This window comes from Pristiophorus japonicus, chromosome X (assembly GCF_044704955.1).
Source record: "Pristiophorus japonicus isolate sPriJap1 chromosome X, sPriJap1.hap1, whole genome shotgun sequence".
NCBI lineage: Eukaryota > Metazoa > Chordata > Chondrichthyes > Pristiophoridae > Pristiophorus > Pristiophorus japonicus.
The window spans coordinates 19,772,399-19,790,018 of record NC_092010.1 but is presented as its reverse complement, the minus strand read 5'-3'; the positions used below and the strand labels follow the sequence as shown (position 1 = coordinate 19,790,018).

General features: G+C 44.5%; 1 protein-coding gene across 4 annotated transcripts in view; it reads left to right on the top strand.

The window, feature by feature from the left end:
• Nucleotides 1-1,358: 1,358 nt before the first annotated feature.
• LOC139240918 (cytoplasmic dynein 1 intermediate chain 2-like) overlaps nt 1,359-17,620 on the top strand; it is a 59,839-nt gene continuing 43,577 nt past the window's right edge. For all 4 annotated transcript variants that reach the window (XM_070869438.1, XM_070869437.1, XM_070869440.1 and 1 more), the window contains exons 1-2: nt 1,359-1,444; nt 12,643-12,760. In XM_070869438.1, the coding sequence (XP_070725539.1) occupies nt 12,653-12,760 (108 nt within the window). In that variant the 5' untranslated portion in view covers nt 1,359-1,444; nt 12,643-12,652. The remainder of the gene's footprint in view (nt 1,445-12,642; nt 12,761-17,620) is intronic.

The window sequence follows — 17,620 nt, the reverse complement described above, 5'->3', positions numbered from 1 at the left end:
TCCCTATCCCCGGGAGGCAGAGGCTGGGCAGCCTCAACTATCTCACCCTCCCCGGGGACAGATTCCCCCCACCTACGGTGTAGTTTTGGAGCGCTGGTGGGGGACACGGGGGACACCAACTCCTCCGCGGAGAGATGTTGTTCCTCCTCCGCCTCATTGGAGCGATGCCTCCTTTTGTGTCTGGGTGGAGGCGGAGGCAGGGAGACCTCCATGTCTGCCGAGGCCTCCGACTCCGCTCCCCCCTTTGACTTTTCTTGCCCGAGCCCGACCACGGGTGGTATGCTCTCCATGGTATTAGTCAAGGGCTCGGGCACAGACTTTGGGGTTGGCCGAGCGCGGTGATGGGGCTGTCTGGCACACTGAGGGGACCCGCCTCGAGGTGTTTATTTTTCCGTCGCGCCTTCCTTCCGACCGGACGCACTCCCTCCCCCCTGCCGGAGACCGTGAAGACAAAGGCCTCCGACGATGCCCGCGCACCTACGGCTCCCGGCACGTGGACGCTACTGGGGGGAGGAGTGGCGGTGGCGCCAGCTTTGGCCACCTTAGGTGTTTTGGCCCACCTCCCTATATGCGTGGCTCTGCATGCCGTCCGACGTCTAGAAGACGCGGTAGGCAGTCCCCTCGTGGACGACATTAAAGGCTCCCTCCCTTTTTCTCCTCCTGCGCCAGCCGGATAAAAAGCTGGCGGCGGAAGGAGAACACGTGACGGAGGCCGAGCGGTATGGGGTTGGTTCCTGACCTTACCTCCCCCATTTGAGCTCAGCGGAAACTTCGAACCTGCAAGCTTGTGATAACCTCAGTGTCTGCACCGAAGTCAGATGCCTTATCCATTAGGCCATGCTGCCCCTGCCTGGATTTTTATAGCACCTTTCATGACCACCAATGAAGTACATTTGAAGTGTAGTCACTGTTAGAATGTGGGAAACGTGGCAGTCAAGTTTCGCACAGCAAGCTCCCACACACAGCAATGTGATAATGACCAGATCATCTTTTTTTTTGATTGAGGAATAACTCCCCTGCTCTTCGAAATAGTGCCGTGAGATCTTTTACATCCACCTGAGAGAGCAAACAGGCCTCGGTTTAACATCTCATCTAAGCAGACAGCACCTCCGACAGTTCAGCACTCCCCTGGAGCATCAGCCAAGATTATTGTGTTCAAGTTTCTGGAGTAGGACTTGAACCCACAACCTTCTGACTCAGAGGCGAGTGTGCTGCCCACTGTGCCACGGCTGACACTTAATTTACAATAATAAGTTGCATAATTATAAATTTGCATAATAATAAGTTGCATAACAACAGCAGAGCGGGGACTGTCAGGTGGTCCTCCTCGCGCATCGCATTGTGGGATGACATCACCTCTGCTGTGTTGTCGCCGGTGCAGCCGTGAGACGCAGAAGCATCTTCCGCTCACACACACATATATATATATATGTTAGTAGCAAAGGTTAGTTATTTTTCAATTCATTATTGGAAAAAATTAGTTTAAAAAAAAATTCTGAATAAAACGTCAGTTATTATGAAGAAAAAACGGCGTTAGCGTTTGAGAGGATTTCAGTCAATTCTTTTCGTTTAAAGAAAATGAACGATAGCGGCTGGAACTTAAATATTGATTCACTTTCACAGAAGGGGCTGTTATAAAAGCTTATTTTCAATCCGACGTTTACTAATTCCGATTTGAAGTGATAACTCGCGTCGCGCTGTCCTTGAAGTACCATTCCGCAACGCCCTCTCTCTCTGCACTGATTGGTTCTTCCATGGGTGGGATTTTAAAGCGCGGTCGCTGATTGGCGCACGGCGATGTCAATCATGGACATTGCAGTTCCAGCGAGGTTGACGCTGCTGCCTCCTCCAGGCTTGTCATTCCAAATGAGTGTGTGGTGAAAGGGTGGGGATATGGTATTCTGCTCGCCTGAGGCTTGCAGTGGGTATAAAATTATTTGTACAAGGAACAGATAATTATTGGTCAGGTTTTTCAATCTGTCTGGATGCCTTTCTCGTCCTGATGACGAGGAAATGGCTAGCCCACCTCCAGCATTCCACCAATGGCCCCTTTTGGTTGGCAGCTGAGGAGATGCAAGGTACTTATTAAAACTACTTTGCTTTTTGCTGCGGAGGATTAGATTTGCATCTTTCTATTCCATTCCACTGCCACTCCCCCTGAACTCTCAAAAATACTCAGCAAACCTCCTAGAATAATAAATTCAGTCCTTTTAAATTGAATGTATACTGAACAATTAAGCAACTTCAGAAACATTTCAAAATACTCGATTTACAACTGAGGGGTTCTACCTTGCTATTGAATTTCAAGAAAGCCAGATATTGGGAGGAGGTGTGGTGTAGACATGATAACGGCACAGATTTAAGATCGTCACAAAAGAATTAAAGGGGAAGTTCGAACACAATTCTTCACACACAGTGGTTAGAATCTGAAATTCTCTTTAAACTAATCACCGTTGAAGCAGAGTCCATAAATTTTAAATGGTAATTAGTTGTTTGAAAAAGAGAAATGTTAAAGGGCATGGGGATTGAGCTGGAGATAGAGATTAGACCAGATTACTTATATGGAAGACAACACCAGTGCAGATTTCATGGGGTGAATGGTATGTTTTTGTGTTTCTCTGATTCTATAATCTCCACATCCATCAAACAAACCACTGCTCTGAGCTTCAGAGAGTTGGACAAAATATTTACAGTAATTGAATGTGACATTTGATCATTTTTGAATATTGTCCTTTGGCACCTGGGCCCTAAATTTCAAACCATTCTAGGAATGATGGGATGAATCAATCAATCCATCTTTCTCTGCCTTTCCTGACTATATGGGCCGAACTGAAATGGGCTTTCTCATCATTATCATCATCATAGGCAGTCCCCTGAAATGAGGATGACTTGCTTCCACGCTAAAAAGGGATGAGTTCACAGGTGTTTCAATGAAGGACCTAATATTCCAGGTCCTGAACTACATCCCAAAGGGTGGAAGATGTCTGTGCATGGATTTTTTTAACATGGGGTGGCTGTTGCACACCAGCCACCACACGGGCTTGACAGAGCTAGGTCTTGGTCCAGTGGCAAGGGTTAACCAAGACGACTGGAGACCTGTTCTGCTGCACGGACCTAGGCTTAGCGTATAGCTCAGGGCTGCTGCACGGACCTAGGCTTAGCGTATAGCTCAATACTTGGCAATTTCACTTAAATACCTTTAGGATGACTGATAATGGAGAAATTTACACTGGTGCCATTAGGGAGTACTCGTCTGAGGTTTGGATTAATGCTATTTGTTGTCCGGGCACGTTATATTTTACCTGGGTGTATTTGCTGCTGGCACTGGGTGCAAAAGATATAAAAGAAACTTGCATTTATATAGCGCCTTTTGCGATCTCTGGTCGTCTCAAAGTGCTTTACAGCCAATTAAATACTTTTAAAGTGTGGTCACTGTTGTAATGTAGGAAACGTGGTAGACAATTTGAGCACAGCAAGTTCCCACAAACAGCAATGTGATAATGACCAGATAATCTGTTTTTTAGTGATGTTGGTTGATGGATAAATATTGGCCAGGACACCGGGGAGAACTCCCCTGCTCTCTCTTTGAAATAGTGCCATGGGATCTTTTACGGCCACCTGAGAGGGCAGATGGGACCTCGGTTTAACGTCTCAAATCGGCACCTCCAACAGTGCAGCACTCCCTCAGTACTGCTCTGGAGTGTTGGGCCTAGATTGCAAAGTGAGGGATGTCAGTACTTTGAGCACCAAAATCTTTCCAAACTTAACATCTATGGGCACTACATGAGATAGGATGCCTTAGTCTGTGATATTGCAGTCCGCACATTTTATTTGGCAAGAGTGTCTGTACTAGAATTGAAGCATCAGCATGCCTGCTCTCAGCAGTACTGCATTAAGACCGTGTTCCTTTAAGATGTAACGCTGTGAGCAGTCATTTTTTACAACACCTGCTGGGAAGGATTCGCTATGCAGTGGTATTATTGTAGTTAAGTAAGATTTGCTTGAGTGGACTTTAGCAATTCTTCTTTTATTTGTCTGCTTCTGCCCTCCTTGTGTCATGTGCTTTCTCCCAGCTGAGAGGTTGGGTAGATAACTACGTCTTGGGTTTTTGCTGATGCTGTTTTGTAATGGCTACATCAGCACAGCTGAGATTGAAGGGGTGTCCCCATATCCAACTGTCAGCTTGTTACAGCAACGTATTGTGCCACCAGCTCATCTCTAGCAGAGGGTTCTTCAAACGAATACAAGATAAAGCTCTGCAAGGGATTGAGAAACATGTTCAGGTGGGTATAATTTGTGAAAAAGACAGCGGCAATTAGGCCTAATGTTCTTAAAAATTCTTATGTACTTATTCTCCAGTATTCGTATGCAGAATCCCCATTATGTTTCTTTTAAGTGAAACAAATTTAAGTTACAAAAGTATCGCATCTGAACTGAAGTCACCAGCTCCTTGTCATTTCTGAGTATTGTGTGCATTTCTGTAATCTGCCTGTTCCTCGGTGCTTTCAGTGGGGTGGGTGGAGGTGAGTTGTCAGGAATTATGATGGCACATAAATGCCATAGTCCAACACCCAGACTGAAAATTGATATGAAGATAGCAACCTTAAATCAAGAGACTAGCCTTAGTCGAGTGGTTTTATTGGTGGGGAGGGGGTTGTGCAAATACTTAAGGCTACATCACTACTGCAATATCTTTATCCTGAAGTGTTCTACTGAATCCATTTCTTGTTGAGTCTGCAGGACATCTTCAAAAGGGAGTTAGATGTGGCCCTTACGGCTAAAGGGATCAGGGGATATGGAGAGAAGGCAGGAGTGGGGTACTGAAGTTGCATGATCAGCCAATATTCATATTGAATGGTGGTGCAGGCTCGAAGGGCTGAATGGCCTGCTCCTGCACCTATTTTCTATGTTTCTATTACAAGACTGATTTGGCACCGGAGCATGCACTCATTGAAAGAGGGTGTCGAAGAAATAGATTACTCATTGCTTTGTATACTGCAGTCCTGACTGAAAACGCAGTTCGGAAGCACTGGGCGCCTATTCAGCTCAGTTTATTTAAAGTAGGGTGGATGTGAAGGACGAGATGTTTAAAAACCTTTGCCATACCCATGCCAAAATGGGTTGTCCAGCTACAGCAATTCAATTCAGTTAAGGTTATAATTTTTAATTATTATTCATAATGGACCTTGGTTAGCATAGGGCATATGCCCAGGATCTGAGGATAATCAGTAGGAAAGTGTGCACTCACATTCCATGAATGCGGAAAATCAAGAAATGACAGATATTCAATGAAGATTTGTACCTACATGATGTGGCTGTTACATTTTCCAGAATGGGTGTGTGGGGTGGAAGTGATGTGATTTTTTTGAGGGGGGTATGTTTGAGACATCATATGAAGTGCTGTATTGGCCTTCTGCCACTCCAATTTTCAACAACACATCACAATTAATCCCAACTGCTTTTCTTTCTCTCTCTATCCATTCTTTCCCACCCCTCCCGCCGCCTGCTTGCCCATCAATTTCTGGTGAGGGAACAGGGACTGATTATCTTGAGATCTTTTGCTGAAGTCCTTTGCAAAACAAGCTCTAGCCAGGGTACTGTAACATTGAAGTCTGATGTGTTTTAATTGTGTAACCGACCTTGTTCTATTAAAGCAAAATACTGCAGATGCTGGAATCTGAAATAAAAATGCTGGAAATCTCAGTGAAATCACGCAGCATCTGAGGAGAGAAAAACAGAGTTAACATTCACCAGTTCTGACGAAGGGTCATCAAACGTTAACTCGGTTTTTCTCCCTACAGATGCTGCCTGACCCGCTGAGATTTCCAGCATTTTCTGTTTTTAATTGTTCTATTAAAGCTGGTTGCTGCGTGAATCTCCTGTGGCTTTGCTCACGATAAATCGAGAAGCGATTTCCATTGGGGTGTATTGGAATAATGGTATGGAGATCTGCAGCTTCTCTAAGCTCCTAATGGTAGAAGTGTGCAGCTGCAAGCATAACTATGTCACAGAATAGTGATGCCCAAGTAGAGAGTGCGGAAAATATCAAATTTAATGGGCTCAATTTTCCCGGGTCATTTGAGCCGTTTCTTTGGCGCGCGCCATTTTCTTTTTGGTGTATTTCTTTTTTTCAAAGATTCCCCCTGCGATCTGCGTCGGTGTAACTGACTTAGTTACAATTTTTCTAGGCCAGTGTGTTTTTTTTTTAACGTCGTAAGGGGCGGGGCGTTCCCTCATGTCTGCGCCGGTTTTTATAATTTTTCGCAGTTTGGCCAAAAAACTTTCCTCCTAGGTCGGTGTATCTGGCCTCTCCCGAAAAACCTTCTGGACACTTAAGAAAACCAGCGCACGTTGACAAATCGGCGCTGAAAGACGCCATTGTTTTTAATCGAAGATTTTGGAGGGAGTCAAGAATACTGTCAAAATCAATAATAAAGTTCAACTTTTTTTTTAAACCTCTCAACGTAATAAATGGAAGTTATTTGGATTTCAGAAGTTTTCTCTTTTTTTTTACTCACGCCACCACCAAACGTCTTGAAGCAAGGCTGGAGGGTCGTAGCTTAGGCTGGCAGAATCGGCCTCACGCTTGGACACGGGCTCTGGGCTCAGTTGGAAAACAAGGCGGGGGGAAGAGAAAGAGATCGAGGTGCCGATCGGAAGACTTTTGAAGACTGCAATGAGGGGGTGGGGCGGGGGGGTGGGGGGGAGTGTGGAGAGAGAAGGGGAGAAGTCACAAGACTGCAATTAGTTATGGGGGAGAGAAAAGAGGGGGGAAGTCACAAGACCTTAGGGTGTGGTCCATCCATACAGACCTTGGGGAGAGAGAGAGAACTGTGAACCTGTCCTGTCTGCTTTCCTGCCATTTTGAGCTTCTTTCAAAGGTAAAATTTAAGTATGGGGCCAATACTGACAATGCCATACCTTGTGCGAGCCTTCTGCATCATGGTGCTACGTAGGAGACAATTGATTCGATGTCATCGCATCAGGAACATCAGAGCCCGTAGGGTGCTGGGCAGCAGGCCTTACCCACCTCGGGTATATTGAGACAGGCGTTCGTACCTCCAGCTGAGTGATGCTGACTGTGTCAGAAGGCTGCGTTTCCTCAAAGAAGTTATAAACTGAGATCTGAAAGTTGGCCAAAGCAGACCTGCAACCTAGAAGCATCAGGAGGACTGCTTTGTCAGTTGAAGTGAAGGTTACAGCTACACTTTCATTCTATGCCTCCGGCATGTTTCAAGCTACAACTGGGGATGTGTGCGCCATCTCTCAACATGCAACACATGTCTGCATTCGCCAGGTGACGGCTGCACTATATGCCCAGACGAATGACTACATAAAGTTCCCCATGACCACCCAAGCAATCCATGAGGGGCTGTGGGCTTCTCCAGGATTGCTGGCTTCCCAAAGGTACAGGGCTGCATTGATTGTACCCACATCGTCTTGCGAGCACCTTTTTGGAGGATTCCGAGATGTACAGGAACAGAAAAGGCTTCCACTCCATTAATGCACAGCTAGTGTGTGACGACATGCATCGTATCATGTCAGTCGATGCAAGATACCCTGGGAGCACACATGATGCATTCATACTACGCAACAGCATTATATCTGCCATGTTTCAGCAGCAGCCAGAAGGGCAGAGCTGGCTACTGGGAGACAATTCCAGTGAAATAAATGAAAATATTACTTGCATGAACAACTTGACGAAGGTCCTGCCACTTTTTACACTGGCCTCCAGTTCTCGTGGTGGTCACCATTGTGCAGTAATCTTCTGCAACTTGGTTCCAGTGTTTCTTTTCTTTGGGTGGAACTTTTATGTGACCTCTGCTGGTGACCAGCTCCTGCAATCTGTTCTCAATCACAGTAACTAGTGCATCTTGTACTGCTACAGCTTAAATTTTTCCAATGCTCTCACACAGCACTCCTTCTCACACACACAACTGGCTCTTTAAAAATGGCCAAGTGGCAACTTGGAGCTGTACTGCGCATGTGCGTCCATTGCAACGACGTCAGAAACGTAATTTTTTTTTTTGTCCATGCATGCGCAGAAGGTGCAGCATTGTTTTTCGGTGCAGACAGCAAGCTCCACCCCCCGAGGCGACTGGACTCGCTGCGCAGTGCCAAATTCGAATTATAGGTTGGGGAAACTTTGGCAAATTATTTCTGGCCTAGAAAAACGGGTGTAACTCTGGCAATATGCCAGAAAACGGGCTTGGGCAAAATTGAGCCCAATAAGTGATTTTTAACAACAGCTGTATGCAAAATTAAAAGATGGAATCTGAAAAATTAACAGGTGGGATTTTGGGGTTTGAAAATTGTTCTTTATCTTTTGGCCAAAGCAATGTTTTGTGTGTTTTTTTTTTTCCCACAGACATCGTCTCAAATCTAAAATAGCCCATTTTAATCAGCAGTGAGTGACGCCTCACTGATTTGATTGACTTCAAGTTGGCATGTAATCTTAATGCTTTCATCTGTCAAAACAGTTAGTCTGGAAGAAAAGGGTGTGTCGATATTGCAGCAAGCAGCCTGTAAATAGAAGGGTGTGCTGACCTATTTAATTCTACATGCAGCGATACCAAAGTTGTTTGGTGAGTTAAATAGAACAGCTGTCAGTGGAAAGGGTTAACTCCTTTTGCAGGTTTGTAAGAAGGCCTGATGTTATTTTGTGACTTCGCGTAATACTTTTTTTAAAAAACCTTTCCTGATATCAGAATACAGCATTCATTTTTAAAAAGGTTTTCAAACCCGAAATTTAAATCTCCTTTTATTGCAATGAAACTTTCTCGTAATTTAAAATCATTATCAACATAGAGTGTCTTTTATCTCTCTCCCAATATTCACACTTTGAAACAAAACCGAAATTTCACTGTGGCCACAATGAAAGTTCGATTTTCATTGGTTAATTACCCCCATGTGTATGCACTAGGTCCGTGCAGCAGAGCAGGTCTCCAGTCGTTCTGGTTAACCCTTGCCACTAGATAAAGACCTAGCTCTGTCAAGCCCGTGTGGTGGCTGATATGCAACGGTCACCACACGTTAATAAAATCCATGCACAGGCATCTTCCACCCCCTCAATTGAGTTCAGGACTGGAAGATCGGGTCCTTCATTGAAACATCTGTGAACTCATGTGGAAGCAAGTCATCCTCGTTCGAGGTACCGCCTATGATGATAGCCTCAAGATTTTTTTTAAAAGCCAGTAATGCATCATCGTAGATTACTTTCCCCGTGATATATCCGGCTGAAAAGTGTCGTGCAGTGCGCTACATTTTTCATGTAATTTCTCTGTGAGGAATCAGTGAAACACAGAATTTATTTTTTGGACTAACTTAACTCAATGGTGAAGTTAAAAATGAATTCTACAATCAAAGAGGATGTGGTCCCAATCTGTTACTTTTGCTACCTCCCCTTATTGTGCATTGCCTCGTCGTGCTGGCTCTGGCAGAATTGCTGTTTCGGCGAAAGTAAATTTAATGTGTGAATTTATATATGTGGAATTATTTCTGAAACTTGTATGATACGAGGGTTACTGTCATATTCTTCCTTTGTGTTTGTTAATGAAAATTACAGATGGCTTTTTAAGAAAGAGATTATACAGTATTTTTTTATGTTCAGATTTGCCATTCTATATATTGTGGGAAGTGAGTGAGTCAGTTCAACTTTCAGGGGCGTGGACATTGCTGAGTCTTGAATTGTAGGCTGTTTGTTCTATTATCCAAAGTCCGTTGCAGTTTCCTGTTCTGTGCTGATGAACCTCTCGTTGAACTTCATAACTAATTCATTTTGTAAATTAGTAATTAAAACAATCTTTAATTTTTTTCAGGGTATCAAAGAATGAAAAATGCACAAGTAATAAAGTACACACATACGTTCAGGGAAATGGAGCCAGAAATAAAGTAAAATCCAATGCATCAATAGAGGCGTGCTCATTACAAATAAAAGTCTGGCAGTGACTCATACCAAACAACCCAATCCAACTCGAACACTGACTCAGAAAATGTGTCATACAGCACAGAAGGAGGCTATTCGTGCCTGTGCCGGCTCTTTGGTAGGACTGTCCAATTAGTCCCACTCCCCCCGCTCTTTCCCCACAGCCCTGCATTTTTTATTCCATTTCAAGAATTTATCCAATTCTCTTTTCAACGTTGCTGTTGAATCTGCTACCACCACCCTTTCAGGCAGTGCGTTCCCGATCACATCAACTCACTGCGCCAAAAAGTGTTTCCTCATGTCGCCTCTGGTTCTTTTTCCAATCACCTTAAATCTGTGTCCTCTGGTTACCGATCCTTCTACCACTGGAAACCGTTTCTCATTTACTGCATCAAAGCCCATCATGATTTTGAAGACCTCTCTCAAATCTCCCTTTTACTTTCTCTGCTCTAAGGAGAGCAATCCCAGCTTCTCCAGTCTCTCCACTGAATTGGAGTCTTTCATCCCTGCTTATCATTCTAATAAATGCCCTCTGCACACTCTTCAAGGACTTGACAGCCTTCCTGAAGTGTGGTGCCCAGAATTGGACTCTATATAGTCAAAACTTCTTTTGAATTTTTACACGAATTCAAGAGCGAAGACTGGTTCAAGCAGAACACAGAAATCAAATGTGGATTTAGCGCATCTGAGGCTGAAGCACATCTAAATGATGACTTGCCAGCTCAATCAAAACAGTAATTTAGGTTGATGGGGCCATAACCAAGAATTTCCTTCGATTTTAGGCAAAGCAAATGCCTAATTTTCTCTGTTTGAACCTTGGCTCAGTGGTTGCCCTATTTCCGCTGAGTGAGAAGGTCATGGGTTCAGGCCCTACGCCAGAGACTAGGCTGCCACCTCATTGCAGTACTGAGGGAGCGCTGCACTGTCGGAGGTGCCGTCTTTTGGATGAGACGTTAAACCGAGGCCCTGTTTGCCCCCTCGGATGGAACGTAAAGGATCCCACGGCGCTATTCAAAGAAGAGCAGGGGAGTTATCCTCTGTCCTGGCCAATATTTATCCCTCAACCAACATCACTAAAACAGATTATCTGGTCAGTATCACTGCTGTTTGTAGGAGTTTACTGTGCGAATTGGCTGCTGTGTTTCCCATATTACAACAGTGACTACACTTCAAAAATACTTCATTGACTCAAAAGTTTTGGGACATCCTGAGGTCATGAAAGGTGCTATATAAATCAATTTCTTTCTAACGGGTCAAAGTATCTGGATCCAAACAATGTACAGAGAGGGGAGATTGATCAACTTTCCTTTCCATAGGAGCAGGCATTTATGGGGAGTACCAAAATGCCACGTCAGTGCTCTGGGTCTTGAAGGACCTTGACTCAGTTGGAGCGAAATCACAGCAGCTGTGTAGAGGTTCATTAGTTTCTCTACTTCAGTGTCAGCTGTGGCTCAGTGGGTAGGGTCAGAAGGTTGTGGGTTCAAGTCCCACTCCAGGAACTTGAGCACAAAAATCTAGGCTTATACTCCCAGTGCAGTGTTGAGGGAGTGCCGCACTGTCATAAGAACATAAGAATTAGGAACAGGAGTAGGCCATCTAGCCCCTCGAGCCTGCTCCGCCATTCAATAAGATCATGGCTGATCTGGTTGTGGACTCAGCTCCACTTACCCGCCCTCTCCCCGTAACCCTTAATTCCCTTATTGCTTAAAAATCTATCTATCTTTGACTTGAAAACATTCAATGAGCTAGCCTCAACTGCTTCCTTGGGCAGAGAATTCCACAGATTCACAACCCTCTGGGAGAAGAAATTCCTTCTCAACTCGGTTTTAAATTGGCTCCTCCGTATTTTGAGGCTGTGCCCCCTAGTTCTAGTCTCCCCCACCAATGGAAACAACCTCTCTGCCTCGATCTTGTCTATCCCTTTCATGATTTTAAATGTTTCTATAAGATCACCCCTCATCCTTCTGAACTCCAAGGAGTAAAGACCCAGTCTACTCAATCTATCATCATAAGGTAACCCCCTCATTTCTCAAATCAGCCTAGTGAATCGTCTCTGTACCCCCTCCAAAGCTAGTATATCCTTCCTTAAGTAAGGTGACCAAAACTGTCGGAGGTGTCGTTTTTCGGATGAAACGTTAAACCGAGGCCCCGTCTGCCCCCTCAGGTGGACGTAAAAGATCCTATGGCACTATTTCGAAGAAGAGCAGGGGAGTTATCCCTGGTGTCTTGGCCAATATTTATCTCTCAATCAACATCACTAAACCAGATTGTGGGAGCTTGCTGTGTGCACGTTGGCTGCCGCGTTTCTCACATCACAACAGTGACTACACTCCAAAAGTACTTCATTGGGTGTAAAGTGCTTTGAGACGTCCGGTGGCCGTGAAAGGCGCTATATAAATGCAAGTCTTTTTTACTTCCTCTCTAGCAAACATGAGGCATAGTTGGGTTCCGCAATGGACACGTGCTGGGCTCGAATATAGGTTTTTGGTGATTTGATTCTATCTTTCAGTCTTTCCATTTGATATGAAGATGAGATTGTTGCCACCACATGATGCTTGTGGTGCACCAGAAGTAGCCCAATGCGGTAAAAGAGAGACTATTGCCACGCTATCTCGTGGCTACAACATTGTGTTAAAAGGACCGCTAACTGCAACACAGTTTGGGACAGAGCAACTATGACTTAATATCGAGCTGAGACAATTTATTTTTATTTTCAGGTTCCATACTATGGCAGACAAGAGTGAACTCAAAGCTGAGCTGGAACGCAAAAAGCTACGGTTAGCACAGATCAGAGAAGAAAAGAAGAGAAAGGAGGAGGAGAAAAAAAGAAAGGATGTGAGTCTGTATATTGTTGGCCAATTTAGTGAACCAAACGAGCACTATTTATGTTTGTGAATGTCCTTAATAAGATGGGAGGCAATGGTCAGATACCCAGGTCAGACACATGGTAGAGCTGCCTTATGTTGCCTTGATTCATTTCACAACCAACCTTGGAAGAGCTGCCTCTACCGGAGCAGTGCTCTATTTCTAACCTGTCCTATGATCCCTATGAGTGGGCTTGTCCGTGTACTGCAAAAAATAAATCCGAATAGCTTTATGTTGTGGACTCCTAACTGAGCTTGCAACTACACCGCCTCCTTTAACAGGATGCAGTCCTATATTGGCCTTATTTTTGAATATTTCAATTGGATGTACTCTCTCCCACCTAATTCACAGAATTACGCAGCACAGTAAAAGGCCATTTAGCCCATCGTGCCTGTGCCGGCTCTTTGAAAGAGTGATCCAATTAGTCGCAGTACACTGCTCTTTCTCCATAAGCTCTGCAGTTTTTTCCTTTTCAAGTATTTATCCAGTTCCCTTTTGAAAATTCCTAATTAATCTGCTTCCATCACCCTTTCAAGCAGTGCATTCCACGTCGTAACAACTCACTGTGAGTTAATAACGATGTCTCTGCAAGATCTTGCAAATCCCCTGGGAAGACAGACGCACCTGTTCTCGATCAGGCCAGCATCGAAGCACTGACCACACTCGACCAGCTCCGTTAGGCGGGCCACATTGTTCGCATGCCTGACACAAGACTCCAAAAGCAAGCGCTCTACTCGGAACTCCTACATGGCAAGCGAGTCCCAGGTGGGCAGAGGAAACGTTACAAGGAAACCCTCAAAGCCTCCCTGATAAAATGCAACATCCCCACCGGCACCTGGGAGTCCCTGGCCAGAGACCGCCCTAAGTGGAGGAAGAGCATCTGGGAGGGCGCTGAGCACCTCAAGTCTCATCGCCGAAAGCATGCAGAAAACAAATGCAGGCAGCGGAAAGAGCATGTGGCAAACCAGTCCCACCGTCCCTTTCCCTCAACGACTATCTGTCCCACTTGTGACAGGTACTGTAATTCCCGTATTGGACTGTTCAGTCACCTGAGAACTCACTTTCAGAGTGGAAGCAAGTCTTCCTCGATTTCGAGGGACTATGATGATGTATTTGAGTCTTCAGTTCCTTATAAAAACAAATCTCCTTGTGCAATGACTAATCTATCATTCTCAGCTGTCCTGTTTGTACCATTTGTCTGGACTGATGAAATATCTTTTTTCCAATCGGATTTGGCTCTCGCCAGCCTTCCAGGAGTGCAGTTGCGGCAAACCATTCAGCCGATCCAGCTCTTCGTTCAGTAGAAAGGCTCAGGGACTTCAGTTACGTGGAGAGACTAGAGAAGCTGGGATTGTTCTCCTTAGAGCAGAGAATGTTAAGGAGAGATTTGATGGCGGTGTTCAAAATTATGAAGGGTTTTGATAGAGTAAATAAGGAGAAACTGTTTCCACTGGCAGGAGGGTCGGTAACCAGAGGACACGGATTTAAGATAATTGGCAAAAGAAACAGGGGAGATGAGACGTTTCTTTACGTGAGTTGTTGTGATCTGGAATGTGCTGCCAGAAAGGCCAGTGGAAGCAGATTCAGCAGTAACTTTCAAAAGGGAATTGGATAAATACTTGAAGAGAAAACATTTCCTGGGCTATGGGGAAAGGGCAGGGGAGTGGGACTAATTGGATAGCTCTTTCAAAGAGCTGGAACAGGCACGATGGGCCAATGGCCTCCTGGGCTGTATGATTCTATGATAAGGCTATGATTTCCCTGCCCCATCCTTTTTGCAAATTGAGTTCAATTGATTGGGCTCAATCTACCTATTGAGCTTCAGGATTCAAAGTTTGCTTGAGAAGCATTATAGATATTCTGGCAGCGATGGAAAAGTGAAGTGTAACTGCCCTTGAGGAGCGATAATAGTGGTGTTAGCACTTCACATCTGAAGAAAGGGAAAAACGTTGACATTCTTAAACATTGGCAGAACAGCTCCTTCCAAAACAAAAATAGTAATTAAATTGACAAGCCATAAAAACCTCTAACAGTTAGACCATTACAAGTGGTGTTGCTTTTTTACATTAGCATTGCTTTTGATACGAAGCTCTGTGGCAGCCAGCTTGTAAGCTTGTTAAATATGGGGACAACACTAAAATTGGGAGAACAGCAGAGACAAATGATGGTGCCAAAGATTTGCAGAAGAATTAACATCGGTTTTGCAATTGGGCAGACAAAGGACCAATTAGATTGAATAGTGACAAGTGTATTCTATATTGGATTAGCAACATGAGTACACAATGAAGGGAACAGGTGTGGACAGGGCGACTTGGGGACTGGCTTCACATAATATAGGTGTGAATGTACACTTGTGTGTATAAGATATAGACATGAATGTATTTCTTGAGAATCCAATAAAAAAATATACAGTTAACTTAATTCAACATTATTTTCTTTTGTTTTGAAGTTTTACGTTTTCAGATGCTGGTCATTGTGGGAGAATGGTGGTCATCTTACAAGGCCATCACCCTGTCTGTACTGTACATTTCTGTGCGAGTGGCTTAGAAACATAGAAAAATAGGTGCAGGAGTAGGCCCTTCGAGCCTGCACCACCATTCAATAAGATCATGGCTGATCATTCACCTCAGTACCCCTTTCCCGCTTGATCCCTTTAGCCGTAAGGGCCACATCTAACTCCCTCTTGAATATATCCAATGAACTAGCATCAACAACTCTCGTCGGTAGTGAATTCCACAGGTTAACAACTCTCTGAGTGAAGAAATTTCTCCTCATCTCAGTCCTAAATGGCTTACCCCTTATCCTTAGACTGTGACCCCTGGTTCTGGGCTTCCCCAACATCGGGAACATTCTTCCTGCATCTAACCTGTCCAATCCCGTCAGAATGTTATATGTTTCTATGAGATCCCCTCTCATCCTTCCAAACTCCAGTGAATACAGGCCCAGTCGATCCAGTCTCTCCTCATGTGTCAGTCCTGCCATCCCGGGAATCAGTCTGGTGAACCTTCGCTGCACTCCCTCAATAGCAAGAACGTCCTTCCTTAGATTAGGAGACCAAAACTGAACACAATATTACAGGTGAGGCCTCACAAAGGCCCTGTACAACTGCAGTAAGACCTCCGTGCTCCTCTACTCAAAATCCCCTAGCTATGAAGGCCAACATGCCATTTGCCTTCTTCACCGCCTGCTGTACCTGCATGCCAACTTTCAATAACTGATGTACCATGACACCCAGATCTCATTGCACCTCTCCTTTTCCTAATCTGCCGCCATTCAGATAATATTCTGCCTTCGTGTTTTTGCCATCAAAGTGGATAACCTCACATTTATCCACATTATACTGCATCTGCCACGCATTTGCCCACTCATCTAACCTGTCCAAGTCATCCTGCAGCCTTTTAGCATCCTCCTCACAGCTCACACCGCCACCCAGCTTAGTGTCATCTGCAAACTTGGAGATATTAAACTCAATTCCCTCATCCAAATCATTAATGTATATTGTAAATAGCTGGGGTCTCAACACTGAGCCCTGCGGCACCCCACTAGTTACTGTCTGCCATTCTGAAAAGGACCCGTTTATCCCGACTCTGCTTCCTGTCATGACAACCAGTTCTCTATCCACGTCAGTACACTACCCCCAATACCAAGTGCTTTAATTTTGCACGCCAATCTCTTGTGTGGGACCTTGTCAAAAGCCTTTTTAAAGTCCAAATACACCACATCCACTGGTTCTATGTTTCTCCCTTGTCCACTCTACCAGTTACATCCTCAAAAAATTCGAGAAGATTTGTCAAGCACGATTTCCCTTTCATAAATCCATGCTGACTTGGACCGATCCCGTCACTGCTTTCCAAATGTGCTGCTATATCATCTTTAATAATTGATTCCAACATTTTCCACACTACCGATGTCAGGTTAACCGGTCTATAATTACCCGTTTTCTCTCTCCCTCCTTTCTTAAAAAGTGGTGTTACATTAGCTACCCTCCAGTCCATAGGAACTGATCCAGAGTCGATAGACTGTTGGAAAATGATCACCAATGCATCCACTATTTCTACGGCTACTTCCTTAAGTACTCTGGGATGCAGACTATCAGGCCCCGGGGATTTATCGGCCTTCAATCCCATCAATTTCCCTCACACAATTTCCCGCCTCATAAGGATTTCCTTCAGTTCCTCCTTCTCACTAGACCCTCGGTCCCCTCGTATTTCCGGAAGGTTATTTGTGTCTTTCTTCGTGAAGACAGAACCAAAGTATTTGTTCAATTGGTCCGCCATTTCTTTGTTCCCCATTATAAATTCACCTGAATCTGACTGCAAGGGACCTACATTGGTCTTCACTAATCTTTTTCTCTTCACATATCTATAGAAGCTTTTGCAGTCAGTTTTTATTTTCCCAGCAAGCTTCCTCTCGTACTCTATTTTCCCACTCCTAATTAAACCCTTTGTCCTCCTCTGCTGTATTATAAAATTCTCCCAGTCCTCAGGTTTGCTGCTTTTTCTGGCCAATTTATATGCCTCTTCCTTGGATTTAACACTATCCTTAATTTCCCTTGTTCGCCACGGTTGAGCCACCTTCCCCGTTTTATTTTTACTCCAGACAGGAATGTACAATTGTTGAAGTTCATTCATGTGATCTTTAAATGTTTGCCATTGCCTATCCACCTTCAACCCTTTAAGTATCACTCGCCAGTCTATTCTAGCCAATTCATGTCTCATACCATCGAAGTAACCTTTTCTTAAGTTCAGGACCCTAGTCTCTGAATTAACTGTGTCACTCTCCATCTTAATAAAGAATTCTACCATATTATGGTCACTCTTCCCCAAGGGG